General features: G+C 45.6%; 11 protein-coding genes across 11 annotated transcripts; 6 read left to right on the top strand and 5 right to left on the bottom strand.

Moving 5' to 3' along the window:
- Positions 1–219: 219 nt before the first annotated feature.
- Positions 220–950, top strand: N7466_004211 (thioredoxin peroxidase DOT5; the record flags this gene model as incomplete). The annotated part of the gene is made up of 2 exons (XM_057163608.1): positions 220–499; positions 598–950. The coding sequence occupies 2 exons, from the start codon at positions 220–222 to the stop codon at positions 948–950; spliced, it is 633 nt and encodes a 210-aa protein (XP_057022289.1).
- A 488-nt stretch (positions 951–1,438) lies between these two features.
- Positions 1,439–2,158, top strand: N7466_004210 (uncharacterized protein; the record flags this gene model as incomplete). The annotated part of the gene is made up of 3 exons (XM_057163607.1): positions 1,439–1,507; positions 1,567–2,075; positions 2,134–2,158. The coding sequence occupies 3 exons, from the start codon at positions 1,439–1,441 to the stop codon at positions 2,156–2,158; spliced, it is 603 nt and encodes a 200-aa protein (XP_057022288.1).
- A 625-nt stretch (positions 2,159–2,783) lies between these two features.
- Positions 2,784–3,381, bottom strand: N7466_004209 (DUF1761 domain-containing protein; the record flags this gene model as incomplete). Its single annotated transcript, XM_057163606.1, has 3 exons — positions 2,784–2,918; positions 2,981–3,285; positions 3,366–3,381. The coding sequence occupies 3 exons, from the start codon at positions 3,379–3,381 to the stop codon at positions 2,784–2,786; spliced, it is 456 nt and encodes a 151-aa protein (XP_057022287.1).
- A 1,071-nt stretch (positions 3,382–4,452) lies between these two features.
- On the top strand, positions 4,453–5,286 carry N7466_004208 (uncharacterized protein; the record flags this gene model as incomplete). The annotated part of the gene is made up of 2 exons (XM_057163605.1): positions 4,453–4,697; positions 4,803–5,286. The coding sequence occupies 2 exons, from the start codon at positions 4,453–4,455 to the stop codon at positions 5,284–5,286; spliced, it is 729 nt and encodes a 242-aa protein (XP_057022286.1).
- Positions 5,287–5,507: 221 nt separating this feature from the next.
- Positions 5,508–7,622, bottom strand: N7466_004207 (rRNA-processing protein MPP10; the record flags this gene model as incomplete). The annotated part of the gene is made up of 1 exon (XM_057163604.1): positions 5,508–7,622. One exon carries the CDS (start codon positions 7,620–7,622, stop codon positions 5,508–5,510), a length of 2,115 nt encoding a protein of 704 aa, XP_057022285.1.
- An 841-nt stretch (positions 7,623–8,463) lies between these two features.
- Positions 8,464–9,616, top strand: N7466_004206 (oxidoreductase, short-chain dehydrogenase/reductase family; the record flags this gene model as incomplete). Its single annotated transcript, XM_057163603.1, has 4 exons — positions 8,464–8,527; positions 8,631–9,069; positions 9,133–9,377; positions 9,429–9,616. 4 exons carry the CDS (start codon positions 8,464–8,466, stop codon positions 9,614–9,616), a joined length of 936 nt encoding a protein of 311 aa, XP_057022284.1.
- A 651-nt stretch (positions 9,617–10,267) lies between these two features.
- N7466_004205 (NuoB/complex I 20 kDa subunit family protein) lies at positions 10,268–11,122 on the bottom strand (the record flags this gene model as incomplete). Its single annotated transcript, XM_057163602.1, has 3 exons — positions 10,268–10,362; positions 10,415–10,770; positions 10,836–11,122. 3 exons carry the CDS (start codon positions 11,120–11,122, stop codon positions 10,268–10,270), a joined length of 738 nt encoding a protein of 245 aa, XP_057022283.1.
- A 481-nt stretch (positions 11,123–11,603) lies between these two features.
- Positions 11,604–12,258, top strand: N7466_004204 (uncharacterized protein; the record flags this gene model as incomplete). Its single annotated transcript, XM_057163601.1, has 3 exons — positions 11,604–11,648; positions 11,719–12,009; positions 12,070–12,258. 3 exons carry the CDS (start codon positions 11,604–11,606, stop codon positions 12,256–12,258), a joined length of 525 nt encoding a protein of 174 aa, XP_057022282.1.
- A 363-nt stretch (positions 12,259–12,621) lies between these two features.
- N7466_004203 (ACP S-malonyltransferase) lies at positions 12,622–13,848 on the bottom strand (the record flags this gene model as incomplete). The annotated part of the gene is made up of 2 exons (XM_057163600.1): positions 12,622–13,661; positions 13,719–13,848. 2 exons carry the CDS (start codon positions 13,846–13,848, stop codon positions 12,622–12,624), a joined length of 1,170 nt encoding a protein of 389 aa, XP_057022281.1.
- Positions 13,849–14,693: 845 nt separating this feature from the next.
- On the top strand, positions 14,694–18,905 carry N7466_004202 (putative nuclear pore complex subunit Nup133; the record flags this gene model as incomplete). Its single annotated transcript, XM_057163599.1, has 4 exons — positions 14,694–14,975; positions 15,093–15,162; positions 15,231–18,560; positions 18,613–18,905. 4 exons carry the CDS (start codon positions 14,694–14,696, stop codon positions 18,903–18,905), a joined length of 3,975 nt encoding a protein of 1,324 aa, XP_057022280.1.
- Positions 18,906–19,268: 363 nt separating this feature from the next.
- N7466_004201 (uncharacterized protein) lies at positions 19,269–19,740 on the bottom strand (the record flags this gene model as incomplete). Its single annotated transcript, XM_057163598.1, has 2 exons — positions 19,269–19,515; positions 19,571–19,740. 2 exons carry the CDS (start codon positions 19,738–19,740, stop codon positions 19,269–19,271), a joined length of 417 nt encoding a protein of 138 aa, XP_057022279.1.
- Positions 19,741–21,092: the final 1,352 nt, after the last annotated feature.

Here is a 21,092-nt window from a genome sequence, read left to right as displayed (position 1 = left end):
TCGGGGCTTCCCGGTTGGCTTATGTAAGTGCCATACAATGTTAGTTAGTTATAGTAAACTATGGCAAATTGGGTCTAGTCTTCCATGTGTACATCCTAGTACTGAATAGCTTGTTATATATCACTCCTAGTATTAGTACTGTATACAAGCTGTGTATATTATCCTCCGCTACTCTTATACCCCTCATTCCTCTCACCCTCGCCCCATCCACCACCCACCATGGTCGAACTTCGCAAACGCAAAGCCCCCGCGCCACCACCTCCGGTTGTGCAAAAGAAACCTAAATCGGTCCCTAAAGCCAAAGAGGCCATCGAGGTCGTGGCCCCCAGTCAGCCTGCAGCGCAAAAGGTGCCTCAAGTTGCCGACATCATTGAGTTAGAGGGATTTGGCGGCGAGATTGAAACCAACGATGGCACTACGACCACCTTGAAGAAGCTTGTGGAAGAAAGCTCGACGGGTGTCGTTCTATTCACCTATCCTAAAGCCTCAACCCCTGGATGTACGTTTTAATCTTCTTCCCTCACATCGAATGGCTAAGCCTAGGCGCAGTGTATTTCTGGTTTTGGTTTTCTAATTCAAGGGATGCAACATCACCAGGTATCAAGCAAGCGTGCCTGTTTCGTGACAACCACAAACATCTTACATCTACTGGTCTATCTATCTACGGTCTCTCAGCCGATTCACCCAAAGCCAACACCACTTTCCAAACGAAGCAAAGTCTCCCCTATCCGCTTCTATGCAATCCCAGTGGGACATTGATTGGCGCGTTGGGATTCAAAAAGGTCCCCAGAGGCACTATCCGAGGTGTATTTGCTGTGGATAAGAAGGGCAAGGTCTTGCTTCTAGAAGCCGGTGGCCCCGATGCAACCGTGGATGCCGTGCAGAAACTTGTCGCCCTGGACTCTAGCAATGAAGGTGGACAGAATGAGGAAAGCAATGAGAGTAAATAGGTTACTGTAGAAGATTATCTACCTATAACATGAAGCCATCTCTACATGGATGATCAAGGGAGTTCTATTTCTGGGGCAGAACGATACTCTCCCGTTCATGCTAGCGACTCAAATTTTTTCTTAGATTGATATTGTTTTTGTCAATTCATATAAACCCCCCAAAAAGAGAGTTATAACTTCAACAACAATACCCACCTCCAGTTTCATTCAGGCTGGTCCACCCATTTTAATGTCATTAGTAATAGAGGTGGGTGAGCTGTCGGAAAAACAATAATCCCGGTCCGGATGAAACGGAGTGCATGTTGTATCTTGCCGCATTATGATCCCACTTTCCAGCAGAGCCCATCTCCACAATTCTGGGTTTCAAGGACTTTAAGAGGTGAGATTCTTCTAGCGAAGGAATTGTCTTTGGTGGCTCGTTTGATTGCCTCCATTTCGTCACTGTCAATGGTGTAACTGACCAAACGCAGGTCAGAATCTTCTTCATCATGGCCCGCGATATCCTGAACGCCGCCAAATCGGTCTCAAAGACAGTCAATGTGTTTCCAATCGGCCAGGTAGGATCTCCAATATCTCTTGTAAAAAAAAAAAATTAAGGATATTAATGGGGAGGCAGAAATACTCTCTTCGGTCTACCGGTATCTGGGAGCGGATCCGTCGCGTCCTTGCCGTAGACCCCGACCGCTCAACCGGTATCCCATTGAACTCGCAGTTCCGTCTCCCGACCCCTGGGTCTGTGCCTCCCTTGGCCTACGATGATCCTGTGACAATTCCAGCAGGTGACCTTGCCGACAACCCATACTGGAAGCGAGACGTCCGAAGAAACTACCCTCAGCTGAGCACCATCAGCCAGGCTGATGCCGTGAGCCTTCTCACAGTCGGCAGTCAAGCAGCTCCTAAGGATGATATCTTGCAGATTGGAGAGGCAGGAGAGAAGCAACTGGTATCGGTCAAGGAACAAGGTGAGGAGCGAGGCTTGGCTGCGCTCTTCGAGAAGGATCAAAAGAGCATTCAGGGTGTGCTGGGTGCCAACGGCCTGCCCCCTACACCTTGCAACATTAACCCTACTCCACAGCCTTTGCAATCAAAATATGAGATTGGTAGTGAGCACGGTTACCCCGATGTGTATGTGACCTTGGCTTGAACTTCCGTCGACATCCTAAGCTAACTCTCTCATGACTAGTTACCCTTGCCGCACTTTTGTTTAATTAGACGATTCTCCCGGGTGTAGTTTCTTGATTTCCTCCCCCTCCCTCTTTACAAATAAAGGGATATGCTACATTCATAAATCAAGCTGCTTCCGTTTCTTTTACTTCTGCACAATGGGTACCAGTAGACCCGAGGTCTACCACTGATGAGATTGTATCCATATCTGTAGTATCACGAGCCTACCCTCAAGGAACTTATCAGGTCATCCAAATGTTGATTGACCTGGCCAATGAACCTCCAGGACTCTTTTCCCTGCATAGCGTTTAGTGTCAAATCATTGTTTTCAAATATTGAAGCGTGTTCAAATGTTGGTACATACCCGCACATGCATACATGTATTGTATGGTTATAACGCTTCAAGTATTTGGACCAATCATTACACATGTACGAATTACATGTATATCTATAATTCATACGCGGGTATAAATCTAGTACACGTTCTTTTTGATTTGCAGTGATATACTGGAACGAGATACTTAACGAGAGGAAGAAGAAGAGAGAGAGAGAGAGAAAAATGTAAAAAGAAATGGACAAGAAAGGTACAGATTGACAGACACCTTCCTATCGTTCAGCTGGGTTGAAATCATAGTAGCATTTCCAGTGCGGCTCAAATTATGTCTCAATCTAGTCGAAGGGGTGGGTACGAGTTCCCCACCAGGTCAGGAACAAACTTAGGCCGACCGTCTCAAAGACCCGACTAACAGCTCCAACAGCCACTGTGTCCAGGGGTCTCTTCTCGGCAAAGATCTGGCTGACAAACTGTATATCCCTGTTAGATTGTGGAACGGATCAGGGTTTGCAAGGAGAAAGGGGGAACGTACACCGGGAGCAGAGCTAGCAAAGAAGATCAAGGTGCCGAGGTAGGCAGCACCCTTGTAACTGAGAGTACCGGTAGCGTTGATCAGTGCAGCTACACCATAAGTCTGCACAGCACTTCCAGCTAGAGAGCTACCCCATGCAGCGGCAGCCCCGGCAGCTTCCTTCGACTTGATGAATTCTTCCTTTGAGTTTGCCGCCTGGGCTCGGTGGTAAGTGTCCCCAAAGAGAGGTGCCAGAATTCCCAGTGACGCTGTGTGGGTGAAGAAGGTACCTAGGGCAATGGCCGAGGGCTTCACAGGAGGCAGATCTAAATAAATTATGTATAGATTAGCCCACTAGACTTTTTGCCCTTGAACCCCCAGCCGACTAGTAGATATAAATACTCACAGTGTAAGGTAGTCATGATGGATGGGATAGCAGAAGTACAAAGGATTGATAGAATGCTCTCGACATGACCAGGTCAGGTTGGAAGATATAGTTCCCAGCTTCGGTGACGTCGTCATGATTCAGCGGTATGCGGAGAGGAGCATGACGTCAAGTCGTAGCCAAAAAAAGAAAAAGAGCGATCCACATCCCTTGGAAATCTGGGGAGCTGTTAGAAGTTGGAAGTGGGAAATGAGCAATTACAGGTCGAAAATCTTGATTTAGTTACATTCAATGTACATATCATTGTGATGCATGAAATTCGATTTTATTCCGGATTAGCATCTTGGGGCCCTGGGGCCCTGGGGCTCTGCCGAGAAGACGTGGAGACGCACGATGCCGATCCTTGTCAAAAGCAAAAACGACCAATAAAGATGATTTTCTGAGGACGTACAAAGTTATTCAGATTGAAATTGAAATATAAATTGGTTTTTAGCCTACACTACATACGTATACGGAATACCTAATATTCAAAACGTCATGAATATACAAAAGCCCATATATATATATATACCACATGTGCAGTATAGCAATCCTTGAGACATGTGTATTACAATTGAAATTCGTACCAGTTGACCGGAAACATTTGAATGATCCATGACCCATTTTTAGTGGACATTTCCAGATTACCATTATGGATCTCTTAACTATATCTGTACTGATCATACACTATTGCCTAACCAATCTTAAATACTTTATGTCTTACAATATCACTTGGTCTATTCTATTATTATATGTCTATTTCTTTCCCTCTCATTCTCTCTTACATATGCTCGCTCTTCTCTTCTACTTCTATATACAGTCATATATAATTGTATCATATACTGTAGAGATTTTCTTAGGCGATATCATGTGATAGCCGATAAGGAAACGCCATTTATCCACGCTCTTCCACCCCACTCTATTGCATTTCATATTTTATGTTTTTTTTCTTTTCTTTTTTCTTGTGGTTTTTTTTTTTTTTGTTTTCTTTTCTCTTCCCTACTCCGCTATTTCTAACCTACTGTTAATTCAATCATATCCTTTGTTTCATCAACAGAAGAACCTGACAATGGAAAGATCCGTTAGCCCATCATCGGATACAGATGTTCCCTTTAACGTGAGCACCTCGTTGGCTCCACCACGCATCAATAAACTTGCAGGAACTACATCCCTTGATTTTGACGGGAGTTTAAAAGAGCCACTTTTGCTCAAAGAGGACTTGAAGAATGGTTGTGGAGGTCAATTGTGGCCAGCTGGGATGGTCTTGGCTAAATATTTTCTCCATCAATATCCCGATTTGTCTGAAAAGTCCATGTAATTCCAATCCCTTTTGCTGTTCCTCCCCCATCTGCTCTTTGTGGCCTTTCTTTGCTTACATCCTACCAAACGAAGGTTTGACCGCTAATGCATGATTTACAGTGTGGAACTCGGGGCTGGGGGTGGACTTGTTGGACTCGCAGTGGCCCGCAAGACTGGATCACCCATCCACATCACGGATCAACAACCTATGTTCTCCCTCATGAATGACAACATCAAATTGAACCATCTCGAGTCAATAGTGACAGCTTCGGTCCTGAATTGGGGGGAGCCTATTCCCGAGCACATTCCATCAAAACCCGAGGTCATTCTCGCTGCCGACTGCGTCTATTTTGAGCCAGCATTTCCTCTCCTCATAGCCACCCTGCAAGAGTTGCTAGGCCCCAACTCTGTCTGCTATTTTTGCTTCAAACGACGCAGAAGAGCTGACATAAGATTTATGAAAATGGCGAAAAAGACATTCGACGTAGTAGAAATTCGGGACGATCCCAATGCCCATTCCTACAACCGGGAAAACATATTCCTCTTTACGATTCGAGCCAAGTCATCAAAGGGCATGAAAAGGGTTCAGTCTGACCTAAAATAAAATGGCATGGGAAATATGTATCTTCCAACAAAATTCAAATGTTTGGAAAATATACATACATATGTAATACATATTTGTATATATATATATCGAAATATGGGAAATCTATACATACATACATACATAGGTGACAGACGGGACGCTGTATTATCTCCAAAAGAAAAAAAAAAGAAAAAAAGACAAAGGGAGATTCGAAGAAAAACAAAACAAGTCACTCAAGATCATAGCTTCAAATTATCAGCGCTACTCTTGGCATTAGTCCCAACTCTAGCGCCATTCATATCCGTAACTTGGCCCTCCTTGTTGACAACCTTGACGCCACCCTTCTTCAAGTCCGAGACAAGCTGTTGTTTCTCAGCAGCCTTGCCCTTCTTCTGGGTCGGCTCCTCATGGGATTTCTGCTTCTTTCTCTGGCGACGAGCCCGCGCTTTCTCCTCCCGACTCATCTCTTCCTTAGATATAGTGGCACCGGTCTTTAGCACCAGCTCGCCTGCAGCTCTTCCATCATCGCCGGGAGCGTAGATTTCCTGGGGTGCTAGAGCCGATGGCCCGTCGGCCGCACTTCCCGCCGTAGGGCGTGCCTCTTCCATCATGATAGTTGATGCGTCAGTCACAACGCTAATGTTCGCCTGGGGCGCCTGGGGCTTGTAATGCCAGTTGGAAAGCGTGTCCAATTGTGAGCTGATTTCCTTCCAGAGGTTGTTGACCTCGGCGTGTTCCCGCATCAGCTTGCGGTCTTTCGAATCCGCGTAATTCGGGTCGGTAGCACGCAAATGGTCGGCTTCGTAGATTTCAGCTAGACTTTGCTGTGCCTTGGTATCCTCTAGCTCAAAGCGGCTGCTGCGTGTGGCTTTAGCGTCGGTAGCACCTGGGCGGCGGCGAATCACTTCATCAAACTCGGTGGCAAGAATTCGGCGCTTGATCAGCTCTTCGATATCCTCGGTGGTTTCATTCGTCACGACAGGGACTGGCTTGCCGACTCTTTCAAAGTCCAGATCTTGCTCAATTAGAGAATTGACAGGTCTTTCGACGGCACGAGCTTCACCGGCAAGCATCCATTCCTTCTTTGCCACGTTGGCCGCTTCCAATCGACGAATTTCGTCGGCGATTCGCGCCCTCTGCTTCTCATGTGTTGATTTGGGGGCTTGAGAATCATCGGCACCATCGGCAGCATCTCCTTCGTCCTCGATATCGGACTCTCCGTCAAACAAATCACACCGCACGTTCTCCATGGCACGATCAACGTCATTATCCGAAATAGTTGCGGTGGGCTGAGTCTTCGGAAGTGCACGTGCTTTCTTGGATGAAGCTTTGCGTGGTGGAGGGGCGAAAAAGTCGGTGTACTTGATGTCGCTTGTATCCATCCAAGCAGGGGCATCCATGTCGCCTATATCTGAAACATCGTCGTCGTCCTCGTCGTCCTCTCCGTGAAGATCGGCATTGCCAAAGGTTGGCCCCTCCTCTTCACTACTGTCATCCACATCCATGTCATCTAGCTTGTTTGCTTTGCTTGATGTATTTCCCTTGGCACTAGACATCACATTCCCAGCAGTTAGTGGATTTGCATGCCAGTCTAGATCCTCATCGCTGTCGTCGGCATCCACGTTCGCCCCGTTGGCGTCTTGTCTCTCCCAGATTTCAGTTTGCTTGTTGAAGTCATCAATCGAAAAAAACCCGTCATTGAGTCCAAAGCGATCTTCAACGTAGACCCCAGGATCTTCAGTGGATTTTATGGATGCCTCTTCATCCTCATCCGAGTCTTCGTCGATCATGTCGACATCCTCCGGTTCTTCGTTATCTGGAGAGTCGGATTCGGATTCCTGCGCCTCGTCGATCTCGGAGTCGACATTCGCATCTTCTATGGCACCGAATGGCATGCCGACACCGTCGCTCTCGGAGTCGGTTCCCTCGAGGTCGGAAAAATCCAGCGAGTCCGACTCTTCTTCACTAACGGATGATGACGATTCATCATTAGTTGCCAGCAAGTTGACATCCCTCTCGATTTCATTCCCGGCGGCATCGAGAATCCTTGTAGCCTGTTCCCAGATCTGGCTAGATGTGAATCCATCCACATATAGGTTCTTCAATTGTAAAGGGGGGTATACTGAATCCGATTCAGCTTCCGACCTTTTGCGCTTCTTGTTGACCTGGCGACGCATGGATTGCTCCTCTACAACAGAGGAGGCAAGCGGATCCAGAATTTGTTTGGTGGAATTTGCAATTAGGGTATGTAAGTCATCGGTAGGGTGAAGGAAAGTCCATGGAGTAGACAAGATTGAAGGAAGAGTTGGTTGAATGGTGGATTGGGGCTGAGGCCCCGTCTTCCGTTTCGCCATGTTGTCAAGAGGGTGAGAAAGACCCAATTAGTCAAGCAAGCACTTTTTGGTAAAAGAAGTTTCGAAGGAGCAGAGAGAAAAATTGTTGCACGGAGAGCGGGTCAAGAGCCAATCACATGGGCTCTCGATAAGATAAGCGGCCCCACTAGATAACCACAAAATGTACTGAGTAGTACATGTACTAGTTAACTAACATACTATACATACTGAGGCTATGATATATGATACATGATATACAGGTATATTGTAAAACCCCATTTCTAATAGATATACACCTGAGCCCAATAATATTCTTACTGGGAATTTGGTAAAAAAAAAAAAGGTCAGGTCAATCAAAATGACAAGTTATAATACGGGCTATATAACTATGGACCGATAGGTACTTGAAGTCATCAGTCATCAGTCATCAATCACTCGGTCACGCCCCAGTGACAGCAAAAATGTGTAATTCAACAGTGATAGCATTTGCCGCTTCATGGTTTTCTTTTTTTTTATTTTTATTCAGATAATCAACTCTACAAGGTACTGAGTGCACCCGACGTCATGTCGATATCAGTCCGGACTTCTAGACCCCAACAATATACCTGGATGCACGGGTCCTATTAAGACGGGCCCGGATTTCCTGCTCTTACCATATGCATACCTCACATCGTGAATTCTGGGCGTGATTTCATGGTGACGGACCAGTTTCAAGTTCGGATTTCAAATATAAGAGCTCAAGGTGGCATACACCGCTATAACTTATATACGATTCATTCCAACCGATTTATTTTCTTTTCACAGATTTAATAACCTCATCTGAATTGAATATTTCGCCCATTCTTACCATTCCACATCCATAATGCCTCCAGTTGCCCAGTATACAGAAAGGCCAGCAAGCGGATCCAAGTCCCAATTCCAACCAGGTGTGGAACGCTCCTTTCAGGGTCGAGTTTATTATGAGTGAACAGTACTGATGCCGCATTAAAAACCTTTCTTTGAGGGGGGTTTCTTTTTAAATGAAAATAGGACATAAAATCCCGATCCAGCATCTAACGAAGCCGGGTCTTCAGGCCGACATGGAAGATCCGAAGCCGGTTTCCTCCCATATCCCGACTGAGGATGGCGGGTATCAGCTCTACAAGGCCGCTGGCAAACTTGAAGGAAAGAGAGCCATTATCACGGGCGGAGACTCTGGTATCGGACGGGCCACGGCAATTCTTTTTGCCATGGAAGGTGCCTCGAGTCTGATAGTTTATCTACCCGAGGAAGAAAAAGATGCACAGGAAACAAAGAAGAAGGTTGAAGAAGCCGGACGTCAATGCCATTGTTTGGCCATAGATATCCGCAAAAAGGAGAATTGCCAGAAAATCGTCGACACGGCCATTAATACCATGGGTGGCATCGATATTCTGGTCAATAACGCCGCCTTTCAAGACATGCTGAGCGATATCAGTGAATTGAGCGAGTACGGAGTCTACGGAGTCTACTGATGTGTATGAGCTAGAATACCTGCTTACGATCTTGATAGGGAACAGTGGGAGCGGAGCTTTGACACCAATATTCACTCGTTTTTCTATCTTTCCAAATACTCGCTACTTCATATGAAGCCCGGGTCAACAATCATCAACTGTGCCTCTGTGAACCCATATATCGGTCGGGGAGATTTGCTGGATTACACATCCACCAAGGGAGCGATTGTAGCGTTCACCAGAGCTCTCTCGAACCAACAAGTCAAGAAGGGCATTCGAGTCAATTGTGTTTGCCCAGGCCCGAGTAAGCAGCTCTGATTAGAGAATGCAGAGTCTCGCTAACCAAAAGTTCTAGTCTGGACTCCACTGATTCCATCCACGATGGGGACTGCTGCGATGGAACAATTCCATGCTGTGCCAATTGGACGACCTGGGCAGCCCAGTGAGGTCGGAACGTGTTTTGTTTTCCTTGCAAGCCAGGACAGTAGCTATATCTCTGGCCAATGTCTACACCCCAATGGTGGTATCATGGTCAATGGTTAACTACAAGAGTCGAGAAGTTGGGCCATGACGATGTATGTAATCCTTAGCAGGTGGTACGGTTACTAGTCCTGTCATTGAGGAAGAATACCGATAGCTGAAGATCACCATCTATGTACTTCAAATGTTATGGATGAAAAAGAAATCACTCCTTTCGCACCCAAATTTCACCAAGTGATTTTGCAAGTATATGTATACTAGTACACAGTCAAGCCAAAATACGGTCAAAGTCATGATTCCCTATGAACATTTGAACGAACACCCACTAAAGCATACATGAAGGCAACCGTAGCCGGTCGAGAAGACTTGGATGTTCGGGATAGAAAGTGTTCAAGGAAAGTTTAACATAAATATAGCATATATATATATATATATATATGTATTCTACTACATACTTGAAGGCGCAGGGGTTGATCAACATTGAATGTAGTTCCAATGTTAGTTAAACAGACTTTGAAGCATATTCTACGCAAGGCGGACTCGAGTTGAAGCAGTACATTGGAATATTGAAGAAATCGAAGGGTCACAATCCAGGCCCATAATTGATATACACAGGAATAAGACACACAGACTCCACGATGGCTGAATGAATTTTAGAGTCCACCGTGCATGATGGTTCAAACAAAGAAAGAAAATCGCAAATAACTGTAAAATTTAACGACGGTACCACATGCGAGTGATACGAGTATGTCTCATTTTCTTCTGCAGCTGGAAAATGCCATACATCAATGCCTCGGAGGTGGGAGGACCTGGATTTCATTAGCAATATAAAAAGAAAAGAAAAAAAAATTCAAGACTCACATCCAGGAACGTAAACATCCACGGGCACAATACGATCACATCCCCGGACCACCGAATAACTGTAGTGGTAGTAGCCACCACCGTTGGCGCAGCTACCCATGCTGATCACCCACCGGGGGTCGGGCATCTGATCATAAACTTGGCGGAGAGCAGGGGCCATCTTATTGGTCAATGTACCGGCCACAATCATCACATCTGACTGTCGTGGGGAGGCTCGGAAGATGATACCCAGGCGATCTTGGTCGTACCGAGGGGTAGAAAGGTGCATCATCTCAACGGCGCAACAGGCAAGACCAAAGGTCATGGGCCACAGGGAGCTCTGGCGGGCCCAATTGGCAACCTGGTCAAGGGTAGTCCTAGAAAGAGAGGGGAGGCAAGGTCAGTACGCAGGCCATGGACTCAGGATTGGGTGCACGTTTACAGGACATATTGCATGGCACCCTCCTTCTTCTCTTGACTGGCCAAAGGCACCTCTGCCCGCACTTTACCGGATGCAGAGAGGGACTGGCCTGTTGATGCCTGGCGCTCGAGAGCAGTCGCTGATTTCACGGACGAGGTCGACAGGGCGGCAATGGGCTGCGGGCGAAGGCATAGCGCCAGCCGAGGACGCGCTGGGTTGACAATTAGTAAGAAGATCAAAAAGACTCCAGAAAGATGGGATCCAATACTTAATGCGCCAGTAATGGCAGGTCTGATCATAGGAAGCATCGTGTCAGTGGGGAGTCGACAATAATCTTGGGACCCTGGAGCTTCGCAAGTGGCGGGCGTTCTCTTGTTTTAAAGGGAGGACTTTTGCCGGGTCGAGAAGGAACAATCTGTGAATGACGCAGGTATCGGTATGGTGTAGAAGAGTGACATAAGCAGTTTGGGATGATTCAATTGGTAAACTCTGTAAAGAATGTGACAGTATTGTCAGAGCGGTGAGTCGGTGGTAAAGGCATTTGACCACATCATGATTGGTCTACCGGGGGAAGTTGCCTGATTATGGCCTGAACCTGCAGGGGCTCAACTTCTTTCAATTATGACCGTTAGCTAATGAATTCTAATTAATTAAGTACCGTGACTGCACATAAATAACACATCAAGCTACATTTCCCTACACCCGAGGCTGTGGTGATACTTGATAAAAGTACAAACCAACTTCCACACTTCCCCAAACAAGGGGCTGGATGTAGATTTACTCTGCAGGATGGCTGGTCCCAGAATAGCCTGTATTGGGGTGATTGGGAAAGCTGTACGTGATGAAATGGCGCATGGGCTGTGTTGCTTCTAAATCCATTCGCTATTGCTAATCATGTCCACAGGACAACCCCCTCCACATTGCCCTGTTCCCACCCTATTCAGATGCGATGATTGAATTCTCGTTCCTGCTTAATTCATGCCTTGACATATTTGAAATCCGGCGGAAGCAAACCTCTATCGACCAAGACCTCGGCCTCCTTCATGCCATCGATGAAAGGCTGGCAGCCTATGGCTGGCTCACAACCACGGGTGTGAAGCTTTTGGTTATTGTGGATCTTTTTGGTCCTGAGGCTACCAGCGCCAGACTTCCAGGTCCTGCAGTCAGTGGTCTTAGGGATTCAGATCTCAAACCAGTACGTCGCAATATGTATCATTCATCCGCAGAGCATAGTCTGACTACCTATCTGTCTTAGGCATTTCGGGCCCTGCAGAGCGCATATATCAACCTTCTTCAAAACCCATTCTACTCCCCAGATGACCATGTCCCTATCCAAGGGGTTACTGCTGGGTCAGCCTCCTCCTGCCAGTCCATTTCGAATGCCAGGTTCATAGCAGATGTTAAGCGCATAGGTGAAACCTGGGTGCCAGGTGCTGGATTATGATGAGCCATGAGTTGAAACTTCAGAAGCGTCATTGTATGGAGATACTAGTAATTGCAAAACCACGACCATCGGGGTCAACCGCTTTACGCTTACAATTCCGTAGTGTCAAGACAAGCAAGGATACCAACAGATTCGGTTTTGTTTTGAAATCTTGCGATCATTTGGTTTGGATCGCCTTATAAATTGTGTAGTGTACATATTGAGGACTCTTGGTATAAGTACAGATTGTTGATCCTAATAGATACCCAAAGTCATGTGTACCGCGCTCCTGATTAAACATTGAGCTAGCAAGTCTCTGTTTTTGAACTTGAATTGGCTTCATCAAATATGCTATTTGAAGCTGGATGAAAATGTATGGGTGGCTTAGGTGCTGTAGACTTCGGATTCAGTTTGCTCCAGAGCATTCAGTGTTTCTTCCATTTCCCTAGGGTTGCAGATAGCCCACACACCGCCACCCTTGGTGTTGACTCTTCCAACCTCTTTGCCAACCAAATTTCGGCCCACTTTACCTGGTCCAATACCAATCCATCGCTTAATTCCTTTATTTTGATGGAGATAGCGGATGCTTTCCCACCATCGTACCGTGTCTGTACACTGACGTGACAAAAGGTGCTTTAGATCCTGCTTGGACTTAAAAGGTAATGCAGAGACGTTGGACATGCACGGAATAATGCCGGGAAAGTTAATATCCACCTCTTGCAACGCAATCTTCATATCCTCTGCGGCAGGGAGCATGACTGGGCTATGAAACGGACTGTCGCTCTTGAGCCTAACAGCACGAGGGTCGTGTCCCCCGAACTGGCGAAGTTGGACAAGGAGGACCCGGATTCTTTCAATACTGCCGCTAAGTACGATTTGGTTCGGAGAGTTGATGTTGGCCACCATCACCTGCGGAATGGGTGGGTGATTGGTATCATCGAGGTGGGTGGTCGCTAGGCCCAGGAATTCATGGACAGTCTGAAGCAAGCTTTCGAGATGATCAGGCTCACAGATAAGCGCCACCATGCCATAACTATCACCTGATTGTTCAACCATTCGCCTTGTGCATTGAGCCATCACTTCAGCCCGGCGACGAACTAGGCGAAGTGCATCGGGAAAATTAAGATGTTGGGAAGCCACTAATGCGGCAAACTCTCCCAGGCTGTGACCTAATGTGACATCAATCCGGGCGCCAATATTGAAGTTAAATTCTTCTTCCAGAATGCGGAGTATGAGGACAGAGACTGCCATAACTGCTGGTTGCGCATTCTGTGTTTGATTCAATTTTGAATTGGGCCCATCGTGAATGATTTGAGATAGCTTAAAGCCAAGAATAGAATCCATCTCATCCAGGAGTTTAGCTGTGGCTTGAGGGAAGTGGTTCATCCAAGTGTTGGCCATGCCCACTCGCTGGACACCATGCCCTATGGAAGATAGTTAGGCCAGGTTGACGATCTGATCGGAAAAGGAACAAGGCAAACCTGGAAAAAAGAGAGCTGTGTGTAATTCTTTCCTGAGGCGGGGAATTTGAATGGTATTGCTCCACCTCATAGTCACCGTCGAAGCCCCGACCAGGGCGCGGCGTAGAGAACGTGTCACAGCGGGGGCCATTCTTGCTAAAATGCGTATATAGCAGCAACCCCAAAATTCGGCATGATCTGACCGAAGTAGCTCATGGGCATATTGGTGGTGGTTTAAAGACCAGTGAAAGATGCAGCAGAGTCACCGAAGCTCTTATCCGAATGCCGACGCGGAGGGGAATCTTTGGTTCACGTGAGTGGGCGTTCCGTTCGGCGGCATTCCCGCTCGGAGCATGTACTGTACTCCAGTCAAGCCAGAGTTTAGAACTTTTCGATCATAGCTGTGTATATTAATACTATAAATAAATGTCTTATATTGGAAGATATTTATGGCCATCTATAAACAGGTGCCCCATTATCAACATATGTATATATATATATATATATATATATACTATATACTAATAATATGCCTATGTAGCTTTGAAGTCAATATTCAGATATCAAGTGTTAAGAGTGCCTGTAACATTGCCAGAAAGTAAGTCCAACTTAGCAGGGGAAACCTAGCAGAAACCAATTGAGATATTATTGATAGAGATATACGGTGTAGACATGGGAGTAAATAATAATACTTATGTAACTATGCAGGCGATTCATAACTAATAAATACTACTAGTATACATATATGCTAATTCCTCCGTACTGTAAGTACTAGTACCTTAGGTGGGTCAACCAAAAGATAAGGGAAGGCGGTGCGTAAACCAACGCGTTATTATTACCTGTGGCTGGCACACCGCCTTCCTTATAGCACAGCCAATCTTTTGTTGTTGGTCCTTCACTTTTCCTCATATCAATCAACCTCAGCGCATTCCACTACTCTTCCCCTGGCCTCTGGCCTCTACATTGAAAGAGAACTGCGTGCACAAGTACTACAAAATGTTTGTTCCCAAAGGAACCTCACGAAACCCTCGGAGGCGCCCACGCACGAGCTCCGATGACTCTGTGAAGCCACCAAAAGCCAAGAGACAACGCTCCGTGTTGCGACAGGAGGGAAATTCGCCATCTGAAATTTTGAACCACGATAATGAGCGAGAGCTTGTCAACTCAGCTACCTCATTTCCGCTCGGTGATCTGCCGGGTGGCGATCTGCATCTCCCAATTCGAGGCATGAAGCCAAATGGAGAATCCAGCAGCGATCTTGAAGGCACAATTGTTTTAGTACGTCAATGCCCCTATATTCAATTTTATTTCATTTTCAGTTGTGGAGTTACCCTTTGCATATAAACATGAATTCAATGTTGAGATACTGACCTGGTACCTCTCCGATCATTCTAGTCAAGCACAGATTACTACACAGTCGAACAACTGCCAGCGTTGCCTGACCAAATTCGGGGCTCCCAGTCAGGTAATTAGAGTTGAAAGTATTGCTTATAGAACTGAACGACCGAGCTAATTTTTCAAACCTTTCCACAGACCCGCTTAAATGCTTTTTTGCAACTGGTCAAGGGTACGCACTCGCGTTAACACATTCGCATGCAGTTGTGTGGCCATATTCCGTCCCGAACTCGACACCATCGCCTTCCGAAACATTCACAGTATCCATCCCCGAGTCGTGCAGAGAACTCAGTGGGCCCGTGCCATTGGGTGTCCTTCTATCGGCTGCCACAGGAGAATTGCCAGGTCTCCTGGTCGTTGTTCCATCAACCGGGAGAATTGTCTACTGGGAAACAGTGTCTGGTGCTGCAACACTAGGTTTATCTCGGCAAAGACAGAATGGAATTCAAGGGTCTATACCCAGTCTTCTGTCTGGTGAATATGCTACCGAGATTATGAATTGTGAGCCCTCTGGGATAATTGCAACATTTTCATCGGGGCGTGCAGCCCATATCACCCTTAGAGACTCACAGGGAAAACCTTTTGTGTCTGTGAATTTCTTGAGGAGCGCAACGGGTATTGGGGGAGGTGGATTTCTCGGTGGGATCAAGAGTGTTCTGGGAGGGGGCTACTGGAGGAAAGAAGTAACAGCAGTGCGTGCCGGTGGATCTCGTCAGCGAGGTCAGCGTGATGTGATTATCGCAACCTCTACCGGTCTTGTGGAGATATGGGATACCCACTGGAACCATGGGAACGCTTTGAAGAAGAAGTATGATGTCAAAAATGATATTATGACTGCACTTCCACCCATGTCACAAGATACTGGGAAGGTGGAGGTGGACGCCGATCTGAAGGTCATGGACTTTGCTTATTCTGGTCAACAATCTTCTGATGATCATGGCCCCCAGGATTCAAATGAATCATGGAGACTATTTTTGGTGGTCAGCTCCGCACAATGGCTGGAGGCCAAGAAAGCTTTTGTCGTCGAAGTAAGCTTGACCGGAAACGAGTCGCAGGTGATATCTACTCGCACTGTAGATCTCAACAGCATCCCAGCTCAACGAGGTGAATTCAAACCAAAGCTACTCGTTTCAAAATACGAAGCTGTCGCATTCATACTGATAGGACAATCACTTGTCATCTTGTCTCTGTCGAATGGCATACAAGAGACACCAAGTTCTCAATTGCTTCGGGGATCAGATGTACTGCCATTGTCTTTCCAGGATACAATTCACTTCCAATCAGGCACAGATCATGAAATTCTGGGCTTTGGTCCAAATGGTATGTTGGAGAGCGAAAGCCGCGCTTCGTGTGTGATGATGGTTCGAAACTTTGGTGTCGTTCGTGTGAACGTGGCACCTCAATACCCAACAGAGAACGAGGTGGACGAGGGCCAACTCAGTGCGAAACACAAGCTTGAGCAGGCAATATTCTTTGGAACAATGGCGAAGAATCCATTAGATCTGGTTGGTGAAGGCGGCTTAAGCTTTGCTACGAATGAAATCGAACAGGCCTCGCTTGATATATGTGGAGACCTCTTAAGGTCAGAATCACGTTTCATCCCTAACACCTCAATCTCCATCGACGAAAATCTGCGCTTGAGAGCTAAGGCTCTGGACGATCTTGCGTCATTGTTGGGCCAAAAAGGGAACCCGTTAAGCCGACCCGCTAGGTGGGAGCTGCTATGGGGAGCAGAAAAGCTTGCTGCCCAAAGAGCTATGTGCGCGTTGGAGAATGTCTTCCGGTCCGGTGACGAGAGTCCATTTATTAGCCATGTCATCGAGTCTATGAATGATAAATTCAAGACACGCCCTTCGGGTACCCAACAAGGTGAAACAACGGATCCTACACGTCATTGGTTCCTACGGGACTCCTTTCAGATGGAGCATATCATACCATGGATCAAAAATGCAATCAAGCCTCGACGCGGTAATTCTTCGAAACAGGCACGGAAGTTATCTGAACAGATTCTTCAAGCCAGCGAGGTACTTCTTGCGATCATGGAAACAGCCTACAACTTTCGTGATCTGCACGCTTCGGCCTATGGGCTTGGGGATGAGTTTTTGGAGGACGGTGTCCTCGCTGGGGGATATGAAGACCTTCCCGAGCCCTGGACATCCAGAGCAGTGGGTTATGCCGAAACAGGCCACCTACTTGATTGGGAGCTAGATAGCTGTCGAGCTTGGATTCAGCAAAAGACAGCAAGCGCAGATGCGCCCGATGGCCAAACGCTGAAAAGGATTGCTGAAAACAGTGCCCGTCATCTCCGTATCCTTGGTCAAATGCACCGGGAGCGAACCCAATGGCTCACTGCTCAGGACGATCCAAAACTAGCAGATGAAAGTGTCTCGATCGAACAGACGCACGCCAAGGAACGCAAATGGCAACTTTTTAAGCTGGCCGGCATTGGTCACCTTCAAGACGCCCTGCGCCTGGCAGAAAGATTTCGAGACATGTCGGCTCTGGTTGAGCTCATAATCGAATTGCAAGACCAGGTAAAAGGCCAACGGACACAGGATGTCTCGGTCGATCCCGCAGCTACGGGGGAGAGTGAAGCCGATGTTGCGCACCGAATCTCGCAGTATTTTGAAAAGTTCGGCGAATCATGGGCGGATGCGTATTTCTCACGTCAAATCTCGATGGGCCACCCAGGAGCCCTACTCTCGATGCGAAAATACCAACCATCTATCACTCGTTTCTTACGAACCACTCCAGCATACTCTAAGTTAAGCTGGATCAATGATGTGACTGGTGAAGATGATTATGAAACAGCGGCTGTTTGTTTGGAAAATCTAGCAATCGACAGCGAAAAACAGTTGTGGTGTCATCGCGTCCAAGTCTCGTTAGCAAAGCTCAACAGATTGGCTTCGCGTGAACATATGCCATCTAGCAATCATGAGTCTGGGTTGAAGGAGGATATCAAACGCCTGGATGGTTACAGCGAAGTTGATGGAGTACAAGAACTGCTCCAGCTCCACGTTCAACCTATTTTGGAGGGTGCAATTGATGAGAAGGCCGAGGCGGAACTGGCTTTAGATTATTTCGGAGGACATCTCACGGAAGACCGCCCTTCCCTGCATGAGATACTCAGCGACATTCTTTCCACTTTAGTGAGCCGGAGGATTGTCGGCTCAGACGGCTTGATTGACTTGCTCACTCTAATGAGCTCATCTCACGAGCCTTCTGAAGAGGGGGACAGTGAGCTTCGTGGCCGGGAGTTCTATCATGCTCTCCGGGTACTTGACCACAGTCGCTATGCTCAACAAGACCCATCCTATTTTTCAGCACTGCGGAAATTAATCTGGCGACGGTGCATGATCAAAGATAACTGGGAAGCTCGCGGGAGAGCCGCCGAGGAACCCAATGGAGATTTCAGCAGCGCTACTAGTTCCACTGCTCTCCATCAAACTTTATTAACCTGTCTAGCCGGTAAGTCACACTGGCATCCTTTTACTCCTCCAAGCCTAACTTTTTTCTTTAGAGCATGCCGAAGCAGGTCCTCAGTCCCTGTACAATCCTCTGTCCCCGATGGATGTTCTTATGGCAGACTCAGAGTCTGACATTCTTGTCTCGCGCTTCCGACCCGAGCAAAGAGCTCGGGTGGCGGTTGACTTGAAGCGAGAGAATGATCTGCTACAAGATTACATCAAAACAGGGAAGCTGGACTTCTGGCACCAAAACCTTCTGTCCTCTATCACGTCCATATCATCCTCCAGCACTGTGGCTCCGCTCAAGGGTTCTAGTCTTGGTAATACACAGTCTGTGGATACTTGAATGTACGGACTATACCTAATGCACAACTACCATGGGCCTGGGGGTAGGGAGGGGAGGGGACTTAGTGATCTCTAGTGGATTCACAGGTAGCATGCTGTGCTGTGCTGTGCTGTGTAGTCATGAAATGTTTGTATTATGTAGCAATTAATTGAATCTAGACGATTGCTTATTTCTCCTGGCGTTTTTTTTAGGAGGCTACTAGTATATATAAGTAGTTTGTGACTTTTTGATATTTCACTATCTGGGTACAGAGGACACACAACGAATTCTGCTAGGCAAAGATCTCAATCGCCATTCTGGTTTTATCTTGTAGCAGGAAGAGGCGTGGGGCCTTTCGACGGGCCCTTGTATGTCGCCTTGGTCTTAGATTCCTCCTTGGTCTGTTTCACTTTCATTGCTGCTGCTGGTGGACTCTACTTTGGTCACCATGTTTTCATTCACCGTAGTCACTTCAGGTGTATCATGGAGCTGTTCTTCGAAGACAGGCTCTGTCTCAACAGTCTCAAATTTTGTTCTAAACTCAGTGAGGCCTTGGGTGCTGCTATTAGAACGTCGGCGAGCATTGGTGAAAGTATAACCAGAGTCTTGTGATTCGTCCCCAGATCGGCCCCTAATTGTTTAGTTATCTCCATGAAATTGATATTATCAAGACACTGACTACTTACCAGTTACCTTTCCCGCCTCCATCTTTCTTGGTCTTGCGTGGATCAGCATCAGTAGGGCCGGACTTGCCAAAGTAACGTGGTAGTTGTTCATGGACCACCATGCCATCGGCTGGGTGGTCCCGATCATTAATTTTGTGGGAACGAGTCACTAGGTCATTAGTAACAATCATGATAGATAAAAGGATAACTTACTGGTGGGCAGATAGATTGAGGTTGATGACTTGAGGATAGATGGGCAGGGTAGGTAAGAAAGATGTTCTTAGTGTTGCGTGACCTATGACCTCATTCATACTCTTTGGAAATAGGAAAATGCGGGGTATGCGCGAAACTTTGAGTATAGCAAATCATAATAATATCTAAAATATCACAATATCTGCCACCACGGTCCACTACTTAATATAATTAAGTATATTATTAAATCATAGAATTATATACAATTATCACAGGCTGGTGCCCAAAGTAAAGTCACAGTTTTACCGTACCTGAGGTATCCGCATAAAGCCTAAGGCGGCAGGCCCCTACACAGAGCCTGAAGCATACGGAAGGACTTAGCCGGATTAGATAATACCCGGCCTTATATGATTATATGATCTATAACCTTATTAGAGGCTAGAAACCCTATAGATACTTAGATTCCTTAAGTATTGGAATTAAGGGGTTGTTACCGCTAAATTATATATACAGCATATGCTATATTATAAGATTGATCGAGGAACACCTCATCGACGCTCATCAGCAATGCAATCTGCCGATCAGTATACAGGATACATCCTATTCCCCTTATCTTATACGCTCATTATATATATTATTTCCCCCTATATTATAGTATTATACTTATTTACACTAATCTCTCTTTTGTTATATTTATTAAATTTATAATTATTATTTACATCATTTAAACAACTTAAATCTCTTACTTAAATAAAACAAGAATCTTATACTTATTACAGGATTCAAGCTAAAGTTAGTACTTAATTTATACTATATACTTTATATAATAAACTAGAATATACTTTCTTCCTTCTAGAAGCCCTTATTCCTTCTATTTCTTTATTTCTTCTTATTAAGTCTAATATTAAGCCCCCTCTAATTATATAATCACTATCCTTCTTAGTATTATATTATATAACTATATTATATATCCCTAATTATATATATTACTATATCTTAGTATTATACTAAGATTATAAGATAGTCTTTTTTCTAAATCCTAATAATTATAAGCCTAGAATCTTATTTAATCTAGAGATTAATTATAAGATTAAATAAAATAATCCTCTAAGTCTCTTTCTTAAGAGCTTATTTTCTCTAAACTATAATTTAAAACTTATTTTTCTTATTAAATAGTATTAATTTAAGATTCTTATTATTAAGAATTTAATTTTTTATTAGAATCTATCTTCTAGATTCTTCTAAAACTTTTATTCCTTTTTTATTAATCTTTTGTTTTTTTTATTATATCTTTATTTAATATTAAAAAATCTATTATTTTTATTTTTTATTTATCTTAGTTTTTATAGAT

Source organism: Penicillium verhagenii, assembly GCF_028828195.1.
Source record: "Penicillium verhagenii strain IBT 33310 chromosome Unknown utg000005l_segment0_segment0, whole genome shotgun sequence".
NCBI lineage: Eukaryota > Fungi > Ascomycota > Eurotiomycetes > Eurotiales > Aspergillaceae > Penicillium > Penicillium verhagenii.
This window is presented reverse-complemented; position numbering and strand designations above follow the sequence as displayed.